Source organism: Suncus etruscus, chromosome 15 (assembly GCF_024139225.1).
Source record: "Suncus etruscus isolate mSunEtr1 chromosome 15, mSunEtr1.pri.cur, whole genome shotgun sequence".
NCBI classification, from domain to species: Eukaryota; Metazoa; Chordata; class Mammalia; order Eulipotyphla; family Soricidae; genus Suncus; species Suncus etruscus.
The window spans coordinates 35586035-35601095 of NC_064862.1; the positions used below are offsets into that span (position 1 = coordinate 35586035).

General features: G+C 38.8%; 1 protein-coding gene across 1 annotated transcript in view; it reads right to left on the reverse strand.

Annotated features, from left to right (window-relative positions):
- Positions 1 to 15061, reverse strand: part of LOC126030743 (solute carrier family 5 member 4) — a 44127-nt gene that overhangs the window by 26000 nt on the left and 3066 nt on the right. The window contains exons 3-6 of the mRNA XM_049788993.1: positions 12669 to 12773; positions 9537 to 9596; positions 8077 to 8181; positions 3338 to 3443 (exon numbers count right to left, since the gene is read on the reverse strand). Coding sequence (XP_049644950.1) covers positions 3338 to 3443; positions 8077 to 8181; positions 9537 to 9596; positions 12669 to 12773 — 376 coding nt within the window. The remainder of the gene's footprint in view (positions 1 to 3337; positions 3444 to 8076; positions 8182 to 9536; positions 9597 to 12668; positions 12774 to 15061) is intronic.

Below are 15061 nucleotides of genomic sequence, written 5' to 3' on the forward strand. Positions count from 1 at the left end.
ATCTTTTCTTTTCTTTTAGTTTTTTTAATTTTATTTTATTGAAACCATTGTGATTTACAAAGTCCTTCATAGTTGGGTTTCAGACATCAGAATCAGGGTTAATCCCACCACCAGTGTAGACCTCCCTCCTTCACTGTTCCCAGAGTGTATCCCATACCATGACCCTTTGTTCCCAAGCCTACCAGTGTAACAGGCTCATTTAAAGTTTAGATTGTTTGAGCTTAGGTCTCTTGATTCCATTGTTGTTGACTTGGTTTAGATATTTAGTTCTGCCTTTTTTATATATAAAAAAAAACTTTCCACCAATACCCCTGAGACTACTTGATCCCTGGCCCCCATCCTTTTATATTTGTGTTTCTCCCTCTCCACTCAGTTTCTTTTTTTCTCATCATATACACTGGAGCCAAGGGTATTTGAGATAACTCTCATTTAGACCATTGAATTTCTTCATGTAGTTATTCTAAGTACCTCATACAAGTGATATTTTATATTTATCTGTCAGTTTTATTCATGTGTGGCAAATTGCATGATTGCATCATTCCTCACAGCTAACTATTTGGTTTTTGCTATGGGAATGTAAAGTAGTTTGTATTTTTTAATTAAATTAATATTTTGGGGTTTGATGCCATATCCAACAGTTCTCTGGAGTTACTAATGATGAGGTACTCAGGGTTGTTCCCTGTGGGGCTCTAATATTGGGGGTTCTATAGGGATATTTCTGATCCTTAGTGACCCCTTGCAGGTGGTGCTGGAGATTAAACAGGGTCAGTGCATTTGCAAGGCAAGTACATGAACACATATATTATCTTTCTAGCCTTGCTTAAAATATTTTATAGATTTAAAAATTAGCTAAATTATGGGGCCCAAGAGATAGCACAGTGGTAGGGCATTTGCCTTGCACGCAGCTAATCCAAGATGGACGGTGGTTCGAAGCCCGGCATTCCATATGGTCCCCCGTGCCTGCTGGGAACGATTTCTGTGCAGAGCCAGGAGTAACCCCTGAATACCGCCGGGTGTAACACCCCCCACCTCCAGATTAGCTAAATTGTTACACTAGACCATGGTTACTTGCAATATATGAAAATCTTGGCTTGCGTCCTTCCTTCCTTCCTTCCTTCCTTCCTTCCTTCCTTCCTTCCTTCCTTCCTTCCTTCCTTCCTTCCTTCCTTCCTTCCTTCCTTCCTTCCTTCCTTCCTTCCTTCCTTCCTTCCTTCCTTCCTTCCTTCCTCTTTCTTTCTTTCTTTCTTTCTTTCTTTCTTTCTTTCTTTCTTTCTTTCTTTCTTTCTTTCTCTCTCTCTCTCTCTCTCTCTCTCTCTTTCTTTCTTTCTTTCTTTCTTTCTTTCTTTCTTTCTTCTTTCTTTCTTCTTTCTTTCTTTCTTCTTTCTTTCTTTCTTCTTCTTCTTTCTTTCTTTCTTTCTTCTCTTTCTTTCTTTCTTCTTTCTTTCTTTCTTTCTTTCTTTCTTTCTTTCTTTCCCTCCCTTTCTTTTCCTTCCTTCCTTCCTTCCTTCCTTCCTTCCTTCCTTCCTTCCTTCCTTCCTTCATTCCGTCCTTCCTTCCTTCCTTCCTTCCTTCCTTCCTTCCTTTCCTTTTCTTTCTTGTTTTTTTTTTTTTTTTGTTTTGTTTTGTTTTGTTTTGGTCACACCCAGCAGCGCTCAGGAGTTACTCCTGGTTCTATGCTCAGAAATTGCTCCTGGCAGGCTCGGGGGACCATATGGGAGGCTGGGATTCGAACTACCATCCTTCTGCATGCAAGGCAAATGCCCTACCTCCATGCTATCTCTCTGGCCCCAGCTTGCATCTTTTCTGAGATTAGTCATGAATCTGTGAAGTTGGGCCTATGAGTTTACATGGAAGCTGGGTGTAAGTGGCTGGTGGAACTTCAAGCAGTAAAAGGTGGGCTGAGGGGAGGTTGCTCACCCTCACTCTGAGAAGATCCCAAAATTTTGAGGCTGAAAACCAGTGTGCCAGGAATTTTCCTTGGTTTAGCATCTGCAGAAATTTGTTGTGAAGTGGTGAAATTATGTCATTATCATAGCAGTGGCTGTGGGGTTTGGCTGCTGGTGTTTTGTCAGGTGGATACTTAGTCTACTTCCTTCCTAAGGATGCCCCAGAGTTTGAAGTTGGAGGACTTTGTACCTGTACATTTGAATGACTTGGCTTGAATATTTTCCAAGATAAATTTTATGAATCCGTGATGCTGAGCTGATTGAGTTTACATGGCAGAGGCTGTTTGGTATGGGTGTGGCAGCTGGGGCTTCTGGTAGTATGAGAGGTGGGGAGATGCTGCCTATTCCCATTCTGAGAAGAACCCTAAGTTTTTAACTGTAAAACCAGTGTACCTCGAATTTTGATTGATTTGACATTTCTGCAAAGATTAGTCATAAAGTAGTGAAGTTGGGCCTTCGGCATGGTGACAACTGTGGAATATGGGTGCAGCTGCTAGGGCTTCCAATAGATGGGGACTCAACCTATTCTTTTTCTGAGGGATACCCAGAGTTTTCAGCTGTAAGACTGATAATACTAATGTGGCATGGTTTCCATCTCATCTGAGATTAGTCATGAATCTGTGACTCTGGGACATGTTTATCCTTAAAGCTATGCTCAATATAAGAAAAAATAGCTCTAGAACTTTTGATTAAATAATCTGTCATAATTTTCCCAATTAAATTTATAACACTTTAAACTCTATGATAGTATGTATTAGATTATACAAATATATTTGTTCATGAGAGCCTGCTAGTTTACAGTTAAATATCTTCCTACAATTTACCCACCTACTGATTCTACTACAAATCCTAGTATATTGTATTTATTTGGTCCCTGAACTTGAATTTTACAGTTCCATATCTGAGTTGCTATCTTATTCTTACCTTTCATGTGTATCAGATGCTGAGTTCCAAACACCAATCAGTACTGAGCACAACAGGCCTAAAACACCATTTCTACACCCTGCCCATCTTCTCATCACCTTCCCTCTATCAAGATGCTCCAACCATGTATCAAGGATTTTGTTTCTTTTGATCTAGTTGTGTTTCTGTGTCCTGTTCTCATAGCGGGAAATAAAAGGATCTCACTGTGGTGTTGAAAAGACTAACACTGGGGCCGGGTGGTGGCGCTAAAGGTAAGGTGCCTGCCTTGCCTGCGCTAGCCTTGGACGGACCGCGGTTCGATCCCCCGGTGTCCCATATGGTCCCCCAAGCCAGGAGCAACTTCTGAGCACATAGCCAGGAGTAACCCCTGAGCGTTACCGGGTGTGGCCCAAAAACCAAAAAAAAAAAAAAAAAAAAAAGAAAAGACTAACACTAGGGGTACAATTCTCACTGAGCTAAGGACTCACCAGTGATTGTGTAAACAGCAGTGATGCCCAAGAGGATGAAGATTGCTAGGTAAAGATCCAATCCCAAGGCCAGCTTGATGAATATAGCTCCAGAGAATATATCTGACTATAAAAGAAACAGTAAGTTGGAAAAGAAAGATTTTACTTCAACTGATTAAGAGAGTCAGGGACTCCTGTAGAGAAAAGGGTGACAAGATGGGGGGCTTCTGAGGAATGAATATTGTCCATTATGCTTATGGTGGATAGCTTCAATAAGTAAACTTGCATGGAGAAATATCTAATTGCAACATGGACTTTACTATATGTCAGTTATACAGTAATAAACTAGGTCAACTAAAAGAAACAGGTAAGTATACACATATACACATACACATATTTATGGCATTTCTCTCCTCTCCAATTGTCCTAAAGTACCCTTTCTTTTTTGGGGGGGGGCACACCGGTGACACTCAGGGGTTACTCCTGGCTATGCACTCAGAAATCGCTCCTCGAAGATTCGGGGGACCATATGGGACACTGGGGATCGAACCCGGGTCCATCCTGGATCAGCCGCGTGCAAGGCAAATCCCTACCACTGTGCTATCTCTCTAGCCCCTGGAGTACCCTTTCTTAACTTATTCTTCCCACCCCTACTCCAGTGGCAAGCTTCTACTAAAAACCAGTTATCCCACCCTTTGTTTCTATTGCATTGTGCATTTGATATTCCCCTACAAAGTTGCTTTACATCCTATATATGAAAGAGATGTTCTGAGTCTGTGTTCCTCTCCCTCTGATGGATTTCACTCAATACAATAATTTCCAGACTCTCACTGCAGTAAATTGCATCACTTTATCTTTTCTTATAAGTAGTGTTTCATTGTGTATATGTAACATCGTTTCTTTATCCAGTCACCTGTTCATGGACATTTGGGCTGTTTCCATATTTTGGTTTTAGTGCAATGAACATAAGAATGTGGATGTCTTTTCTCCATGTACCGTTGGGCCCTTGGAGTATATCCCATTCCAATATAGAAGCTCAATTTCTAGTTTTTTAGGAATGTCCTTACTGTCAAAAGGGCCGGACCAGTCAATATTTCTATCAGTGGTGAATGAGGATCTCTTTTTACTATTTCTTTGCCAACACTGGTGGTTGTTGTTCTTTTTGATGAGTGCCAGCCTCTGTAGTGTGAGATGATATCTTGTTTTGATTTACAGTGCCTTTATTGAGTCGTTGAGTATTTTTTCATATGCTTTTATGGCTATTTGTATTTATTCTTTGAGGAAGTTACTGTCATCTTTTCTCCTCATTTTTATGCCACACCCAGCTGTACTCAGGAGTTATTCCTGGCTCTGTGCTCAGTAATCACTCATAGTGAACTTTGGGGACCATACGGGACATTGGAGATTAAACCCATGCCAGCTGAATGCAAGGCAAGCACCTTATCTGCTGCTTGGGCCCTTCTCTTCATTCTTGGGTAGGGTTGGATTTTTTTCCTCATAGAATTCTGCCATAGTGGCCATAGAGTTCTATATATCTTAAATATTAAACTTGTCAGATGAGGGGTGGGAAATAATTTCTGTCAGTTTGTGGGCTGTCTTTGATCTTGGTCATAATTTTCTTTAAGGTGCAAAAACTTCTTAGTAACGTAGTCCTATTTATCTTTGCTTCTATTTGCTTGATCAGAGATGTTTAACCTTTAAAGATGCTTCTAGCTTCAATACCTTGGAGAGTTCTACCTATATTTTTTCTTTCAGTAATGTATAGATTCAGGTCTAATATCTAGATGTTCAATCCATTTCTTTGGAAGTCAAAACAGGTTTCTTTTAAAAAATTTAAGGAAAGATTTTTGTCAACTATGTGATGCATTTTATTTAAATAAAAAATGAAAAATAATTTTAAAAAAGGAGAGGGAAAGAAAAAAGAATGATAGAATAATGTGATCAAAATACAGCATGGGCTGCTCCAAAGGCAGAGAGATTCCAGTAAAAATTTCAGCACTAAAGTATAAAAGCATAAGAAAAACCACATCTCAAAAAGAGAGATGAAGGTGACGTGCTCAGGTACTTAAGAGAAATACTCACACCCATTGGAAGGTTAGGGTATACAGGTCTGGAAGCAACACTAACACAGGAAATAATCCACATCAAGTTAGGGAGTTGAAACAGATTCAGGAACTTCCGCCACGAGTGAGCTGCAAGCATAATGAGTTGGCAGACAGGCAAACTGTAGTCAAGTTATGGAAATCTCTCTGACTCATGATCCTTATTGAGAAAAGTAGGATCACTTCCATCAATAGAGAACAGGTAGGGGTAAGAAACCAATTCATGTGTGCCTGCTTAATCCATTTTGATTTGACTTGTGCATAGTATTAGAAAGAGGTCTGAGCTCATTGTTTCTGCATGTGGCTGAACAGTTTTCCCAACACCACTTGCTGAAATGGCTTTTCTTGCTCCACTTCATATTTTTTTTTTTTTGCTCCTTTGTTGAAGATTAACTTACCATATACCCAAGGATATGTCTTTGGTTTTCTATTTTATTTCATGGATTGGAGGGTCTGTCCTTTTTTTTTTTTTAACTACCACATTGTTTTATTTATCACTGCTTTAGTACAGTTTGATGTGATGCCTCCCATCTTCTTTTCTCCAAGGATTGTTTTAGCTATTGTGGTTGGGATAATTTTTCCATTTAAAGTTCAAGAATATTTGATCTATTTGTATAAAAAAGTGACATGGATATTCTTAGAGTGATTGCATTGGATCTGTATAATGCTTTGGGGAATATTGCCTCCCAAAGCAGCCTTGCTAGGCTGGCTGGTGCTCTTGGGGTGGGGGAGGGTAGCCATGAGGCAAAACAACACCTCATGGAGCAAAATTTTTTATCTCCTTAACCATATAGTGGACTTGTGCATGGTAATTTATCATCATTAGTGATATGATAGTGATGGGGAATGCTTACATTGCATGAGGAATGTTCATGCCATCTAATCTAAACAATTGATTTACTTCCAACAATGACTCAGCTCAACAAAGAAACAGTAAGGTTCAGCAATTTCTCTTGTGAACTGCCTAGACTATAAACTTGGATGAGATCATTTCTTTAGTTACTGATACCTGAGAAGCAAATTAATTTCTTTTTCTCTGTTTTCTACACGTGCTCCTGAACCTTCAAATTTTATTTTTTCCTTAAGGATTCTCTCTTAGGAATGTAATTTTTTTACATTTGAAACTTTTTAATTTAAAATTAAACTTTTATTTATTTATTTATTTATTTTTGGTTTTTGGTTCATACCTGGCAGTGCTCAGGGATTAGTCTTGGCTCTATGCTCAGAAATTGCTCCTGGTAGGCTTGGGGGACCATATGGGATGCTGGGACTTGAACCACTGTCCTTCTTCATGCAAGGCCTTATCTTCATGCTATCTCTCTGGCCCCAAAATTGAACTTTTAAATTTTAACTGGTTAAAATTATTTTAATAATTATTTGTGACATCTATTTTATTTGAGGAGCTCTTAGATAAAATTGAATAATTTTGATTTTGGGCTGCACCTAAGTATGCTCAGGTCTTACTCCTGTCTCTGTGCTTAGGGATTACTTCTGTTGGGGCTCAGGTGAACATATGGGGTACTTGGGATCAAGTTCACGTCAATCACATGTAAGGCAATCTCTCTACCCACTGTAATATTGCTTCAACTCAAATTAAAAATATCAGTCTTATAATACGAAACATTTTCCTAGTGATACACAGATCATATAATCAAACTGTAAATGAAAATATAAGTCTAGACTGGATCTGACAAAAAGAATGAAAAGGTTCTTAAATTTTAGGTATCAGAGAGATATCTAAAAGTGCTGCTACTTATTTCTCGCATGTATGAGACCCTGAGTTTGACCCCTAGCACCACATGATCCCCTGTGTCCTGCCCTCATTTCAGTTGGAAGTAGTGTTGAGAAACTTGAGCACTGCTGGGTCTGAGCAATGCTGAATTGCCTGATCTGAGCATTGAAACACCTGGCATCACTAAGAATGAGTACCAGGGAGTCCTGAGCATTGTTTAGGAGAAACACCTCACCCCTACCCCAATGGGGAAAAAAAAGCAGTAGAAAGGCAGGGATCTACCTTCTTTGCTTTTATTTATTCACACCTATAAAAGTTGTATTTGCACTTGGAGACTTTTATCATTTACTTTTACTCTTTGAGTTAGGGGAAGATTTAAGAGAAAGCTCTCTGTAAGGAATCTCTCCCCAGTGCCCTAAACTTTTGGTTGGAATGTTAATCACACCTGGATTACAGAACTGCCTCCGACCCTGGTGGGTGGGGATCTAGAGAGGATAAAGAAAAGGGTCTGGCTGGGGGAAAAGGAAGAGAAAGAGGCAGAGAGCCAGAGGAGAAGCAGCAGAGAGGAAGCTGCTTGGAAATAGCTTAGCATAGAAGCCATGTGAGGAAAAGCATATGGCTGATAGGGCCTTGGAATAAAGCTGGCAAACTTTAACTGATTGCTTGTGATTATTTCTCAGTCGTTACCCTGCATCTTCAGACCTGTCCACCAAGGGGCTAAAGGTGTCGGGCCTCACCCAGACACGTGGACATTAGACATTATATTTTATATTAAATTAACGGTCTCTGAAGCTCCCTTTCCTTCATAAAACTTGACACCTCATGTAGTTGAAACTATCCCAGTAACTTGACTCTGTTCGATTTTAACATTCTACCCCATCTGTACAATCTTGAGAAGCTAAAGTGTCAGGAAGAATGGAACTCACTGAGATTCTCAGAGCCACACAGATGAAGAGGGTTAGGACCGAGAGGTAAATCTGGAGCCGGTTTCCTCCAAATCGCTTCTTCAAATATTCTGGCATGGTCATCACCTATGAAGACAGACATCAGTAGTATTCCCAGGCAAGTTTCTTTCGTGAACAAAACTGTTTCCCATCTCTTGATGCTATGGTTACTGAACATTGAATAAGCATTTGAAAAAGAAGTATGTATGCTACTATGGGGAGATAAGAAGGAGAAAGAGACACTACCTAAGGAGAACTGCCAGCTTGTAAAGAACATAAGATGGACAATTCTTGAAGGAATCAGACAACCTAAAATTTATTCCTGAATGTGACACCCAGAAGCGTGACATTTGGTAAATGGCAATCTCTTTGAACCCACATTTTCTTATCTATAAAGTAAGATTTTAATTTGAGGTAGATGTAAAATGCCTACACAATCACCAGCTGCATGGTAGTTACTTAAATATATTTTCTTTTTTTTTACTTAAATATATTTTCAATTTAACATTTTTGCTAATAAGGTTAAAGTCTATAAAACACTACTACTTAGAATCAATCGCAATCATGCTTATATAATAAATTGATATTTGAATCAATTGCTAATATTACTCACATTTAGGGAATTTTTATGTGGCGATCTTTGTTAAAGAATTACATTAAATTCCCACTTAGAGAAAAGTGGTTATCATTACTGAAATATGACAAAGATTTGTGTGTTTTGTAATATTTTGGTTTCTTTACAACAGATTGAGCTCATAACAGAAAATATTGATATGGCAGAATGGACACAATAAGGGAAGCTCTTGGTGGCTCAAACTGTAGGGAGCTTTCTAAAGGATAAATCACAATCAATAACACAAGCATGAGTTTGATGGCATGAATCCTGGCCCCAAGGACATTCATTATATAGAGCTTGTGAATACTTGTACTCGAGGGGACACAGAAAGAGTGCAGAACATAATGATCCAAAGAAGTATTAACTGTAAAGCTGAAACTCTCTCACTGAAGGAATTATCCCCAGATATAGCACCACATGGTGTGAACACCAGCAGAATATCTTTCCCACCTGTGGGATGTAGGCTCAATGAGACAACAGTGACTCAGTTGATTTGCAACAACAATGTTGAAGGAGATCCATCACAACTCTGGTATATTTTACTCCTCATTAACAAAAACTACAAATACCAGAATGACAAAAATCAAAGTGAGGAGAAATTCCATGTCTTGGTGGGGAGGTGGAAATCCTTTCAGATAGCGATGGAGAAGACAACAGTTAATTGCAGTCACTTTCCAGAGCAGCTTAGTAGATTTATATAAATGTAATTGGAGAAATCCTGGAAAAATTATACTACCTGGGTTTCATGATTGAGCAGAAAGAAAGAAAGAATAAATGACTCAGTGACTTGTAGCTGCATCTGATAGATGTGTTGACAGATACTCACCCCTGACTTGATGTAGATGGGGACAAAAAACCACCCTAGAATCATCAATAGAAACACAGACTGCAAGAAAACAAGAAAACAGTATAAAGTTAAAGAGGATTGACTTGTGAAACTGTGATCATATGAATCTGAAAAAAAAAGTTTGGTGAATTCCTGTCCTAGTCAGCCAGTTGAGATCCTTGACAGGTTCTGCTACTTCTATGATTTAACATAAATTTAGCTTAGGATATGACAAAAGATGCATGGTGGAAAATGGAACAGGAGATAAGATATGTGAATCCAGCAAGATGCAGAGTCGGGCCGGAGAGACAGCATGGAGATAGGGTGTTTGCCCTGCATGCAGAAGAACGGTGGTTCAAATCCCTGCATCCCATATGGTCCCCCGAGCCTTCCAGGAGTGGTTTCTGAGTGTAGAACCAGGAGTAACCCCTGAGCTCTGCTGGGTGTGAACCCAAAACAAAAATAAAACAAAACAAAGAAAAGATGCAGAGTCATTCAATATCTGCCTAGAAGAATAGTTCTTTGTATGACACCAACAATACATAGTAAAAAAAAAAGAGAGAGAGATATAAAGGAAATTTGGAAACAGCAGTCAGAGAGATATAGCAAGTAGGGTGCTTTCCTTGTATGCAACCAACCTTTTGTTCAATCCCTATCATCCCACCTTGCCAGGAGTGATCACTGAGTGCAGAGCCAGGAGTAAGCCCCGAGTATTGACAGTTGTGGCCCCTAGAGATATTTGGAAATAGAAGAGTATTTCCAGTAGTCCATATTTTCCACTAATATTAATGATAATAGAATAAACAGTATTCACATTAAGTGTTTAAAATTTTTTTGCACATCTACTTTCATGACAACCAGATATGATAAGGAGATGGAGGCAGATATAATAGATTATTTCTATTATATGGTAGGGTAACTTGGGCCTTTATAAAGATTAGGGAAGTTCAGAGGTTGAAAGGGCCATTCTCTGATAATTATACTTATGTAACTTGATAATTACACTGACGTGGTCATAAGGCATTTTGTCCATGCCTCTGGAGCTTGATTCTATTTGGCAGTCCCTGACACTAGGAAAATAAACCTTGGAGCAAAATCTTCAACAATGGACAGGCATGAGCATCTGTGATAAAGTAGGTTTACCTCTTGAGTCCTTTTTTTTTTTTTTTTTTTGGTTTTTGGGCCACACCCTGTGGTGCTCAGGGGTTACTCCTGGCTATCTGCTCAGAAATAGCTCCTGGCAGGCACGGGGGACCATATGGGACACTGGGATTAGAACCAACCACCTTTGGTCCTGGATCGGCTGCTTGCAAGGCAAACACCGCTGTGCTATCTCTCCAGGTCCTCTTGAGTCTATTTTATGACATAAATTTACCTCTGAATCTGTTAAAGCATATTCTCTTGTGATCCAGCTTTCTTCCATACTCCTTCAGTCTGACATGCATACACATATGCATTTAAACACATGCCAGCACAGGAAAAACTTAGGTAACTCCAAAAACTCTTCTTGTATTTTTAATATCAGTCTATCAAGTGCTCAATAATGGGACAGTATGAGTAATATGAGACAGTATTTGTCTGTTAAGAACTTAGGATTTGATTAAAGGGATGAAAGTTCTACTATTGCAATGACTTCAGAATAATAAGAAATTTAATCAAAAAATCTCGTGATTATTTGAAACTGGCTCCACTGTAGTCAATTTATTTTCATCTAACATTAGCGTCCAGAAGATTTCTTGACTTGTGCTAAGTACCCATCTAGATTTGGATGGATGCCCCTCCTGAGCAGGATGTGCCACAACATTCTATGCCTCTCTTTGTCATTTCTCCACTGTAAGAATGCATATTTGTTGCTCCTACTGGGATGGAAGCTTCTCGAAAGAAGAGACCATTGTGCATATATTTTGCCTTAAATTTTATGCTTTATCTAACTCAGAGAAACTCGCACAGAATTATTGTTAGGAAGTAAAGATAGAAGTGGGAACATGATTAGAAAAGGCAACAAAGTGGGAGTTGAATTATATAGAAATAACATTCCTCATAGTTGGAATAGCTGCTGGAACAAAACCTTAAAGCTGTTAATAAAGTAATTGGAAACAAATGGGACCCCATAGTGAAAGATAAGAAGGTCAAAGAAGTGTGTTAGGGGGCCAGAGTGATAGCACAGCAGGTAGGACACTTCCTAGTATGTTGCTGACCCATATTCTATTGGAAGGTGTGAATTCAGGTTAAGTAAATCAGACAGAGAAGGGAAAAATGCAAATGTTTCCACTTATTTGTAACATATAGAGTAGATAGCAAGGGAATAGTTGGTATCAGTGTGGGCAAACTCTTAAATGTGGACTATTAGAATGAAATGTCTAAGAAAAGGGGGAATTTGGGGCCGGAGAGATAGCATGGAGGTAAGGCGTTTGCCTTTCATGCAGAAGGTCATCGGTTCGAATCCCAGCGTCCCATATGGTCCCCCGTGCCTGCCAGGAGTAATTTCTGAGCATGGAGCCAGGAATAACTCCTGAGCACTGCCGGGTGTGACCCAAAAACCACAAAAAAAAAAAAAAAAAAGAAAAGGGGGAATTTGGGGAAAAAGGAAGACTGGTAATAACACTAGGACTCAGACACATTGGTAGTAGAGAGGTGATTTAATTGTATATATAAAAATATAAAACATTATTCTTATACCCATTTATCCAAAATGATAATAAGTAAACAAAGATGAGTTTGATAAGGAGTCAGGGTATAGGGTATGGGATTGAAGAGAATTATAGGTCATTGATGGAAGGATGCTGACACTGGTCGTGAGTTTGGTGTTAGCACATTGATTGCTAAAACTATTATTATTATTAATATTATTATTATTTTAGTTTTTGGGCCATACCCGGTGATGCTTAGGGGTTTACTCCTGGCTATGCACTTAGAAATTGCTCCTGGCTTGGGGGACCATATGGGACATCAGGGGATCGAACTGCAGTCCGTCCTAGGTCAGCCAGTGCAAGGCAAACACCCTACCGCTCCACCACCACTCCGGCCCCTAAAATTCTTATTAGTAAGAGCATTGTAAATCGCAACACATAAATGAAAGTTAAAGAAGGTAGAGATTTGATTTATAGGGAGAAAAGCTATGATGTCACTTACATTCCACTCAAATGTTACAGTGGCAATTCCTGTAGCTGCTCCTGTCCCAGCCAGGCCCACAAAATGACCACTGCCAATATTACTGGCAAAGAGAGAGGCTCCCATCTGGAATTCAGAAGAACAGACCAGAGTTAGAGTTAAAAGACCCAGATATGATTGTCCTTCCACTGTAACTTTACCTTGTCCTCTTTCTTTGCGTCTTTGTTCTCATAATTAAAAATAAAAATAAAAAAAGGGGCCGGAGAGATAGCAAGGAGGTAAGGCGTTTGCCTTTCGTGCAGAAGGTCATCGGTTCGAATCCCGGCGTCCCATATGGTTCCCTGTGCCTGCCAGGAGCAATTTCTGAGCAGACAGCCAAGAGTAACCCCTGAGCACTGCCAGGTGTGACCCAAAAAAACCACAAAAAAAAATAAATAAATAAAAATAAAAAAAAAGTATAGAAGGAAAAAAGAAAAAAGGAATTTGCTTATACATGGATAAACATGGAGCTTATTATGCTAAATAAAATGAGTCAAAAAAAGGATAAAAATAAAATAATCTCACTCATTTGTGGGATAATAAAGAAAAAAAAACAGTGTGACAACAGAGATGAGGTTTGGATCAATTCATGGTAGGAAGCTAGCCACAAAGAGCGGAAAGTGTAGTTAGAGTAGTGAAGGGTCTCATATGAAAGAAATATGCATGGCAAACTTTTATTAGCAGTAGTACAAACCACAATATCAAAAAAAAGTAACAGAGAGGGAGAGAGGGAGAGAGAGAGTGAAGTAAAATGCCTGCCCCATAAGCAGACACAAGAGGGTGAATGGGAGGGAAGAGGGCATAAGGGAGGTTGAGAGGGAAACTTTTGACAGTGGTGGCAGGAAATGAATGCTGATGTAGTTTGTTGTAATTGTATGACTGTAATTCAATCATAAATAACTTTATCTGTAGAAAAATCTCTGTTGTGAATAATGATGTAAATAAAACAGTATTATGAATAATAATGTAACCATGATAGTTAAATAAAGGTTAAAAAATAAAAACATGCAAAAAAAAAAAAAGACCCAGATAAAACTTCTTGAAAACAGGAAAATGTTTATATTTTTCCATCACTCCTGCATCTCAAGGCAGGAGTAAGCAAACTAAACCTGTAGGTTAAGTCCAATCAGTCACCAGTGTTTTTATGGTTGGTAGCTAAGATAGTATTCTTCAAATTAAAAAAAAAAGGTTATAAATGCTTAAAAATATTGTGAAAAATAATGTGAGATTGCTATGAGGCTGGAGAGATAATATAGTGGCTAGAGTGCTTGCATTGCAAACAGCCAACCGAGCTCTATCCTTGAGATCTCTAAAGGGTCCTTCAGGCCCCAATAGTAGTGACCCCCAATTGTAGCCAGGAGTAAGCCCTCAGCACCACTGGGTGAGGCCCCAAAACAAACAAATGAATAATAATAAGAACACAGTTTTATTGCGGTATAGTTATATGCTCATTAGTTTTATGTACCAGCTATCACTGCTTTTGTATTACAACAGGGAAGTTGTGTAGTCCATAAATTCTAAAATATTTATAATTTTGATCACTCGTGGAAAAACTTTCTCACCCCTGTTTTAGGGAAACATTGATTATGCTGCCCATATGTTTGACTTGATCTTGTCCTTGGTCCATAACTATCAGCTTTATCAAGCCCTTCTATTTGATTCAAGCACCACAAAATTAGGTAATTAAGTACCTAATTTACTTAAATTTACCTAAAAATTAGGTAATTAAGGCAATTAAGTTTTCTATACTATCATCTTTTTTATTCAGATATTGTGGGTGGAGGTGAAATTGATTTGGCTTGTAGCTATAGTGTTGGTTAAACTTGTGGATGTTTCACAAAACCAGTCCAGTTTTAAAAAGGCAATGCCAGTTGAATATTCCAAATTAAAATCCATTTTGAGCCTGAATTTTGTCTGATTCAACTATCCTGTTCAGATAATTTTCCATTCTCCATTTTGTTTTATGTTATTCAAATATAATATCTGTGAAGGTAGCAGGTACTGACAGTGGGTACCCAAAGCTGGTACTCTGAGTTCAGAGATGAAACATGCCCTGCTGCCATGGGCCTTAGACCAAGGAAATCAAACACCAAAACCTAGCAGGGAAGACTCACCATTAGCACCATTCAGAGAGCACAATTCACTAGTATAACTGAAGAGAACAAAAGACCAGCCATCAGATGAGTGCGTTGTGAGGCTATTCAGATGAAGCAGGGTTTGAATTAGATGTACATGAAGAGAGCACAAAACTGCAGATTTATCCCAACAAGAGGAGAAGTATAAGTATAGAATCGGAAACAAAGAAGAAATGTACTAGATCATGAGGACTCAAGGCAGAAGAAATGAAAAAGACCAGGGAAAAAGGATATAAAACA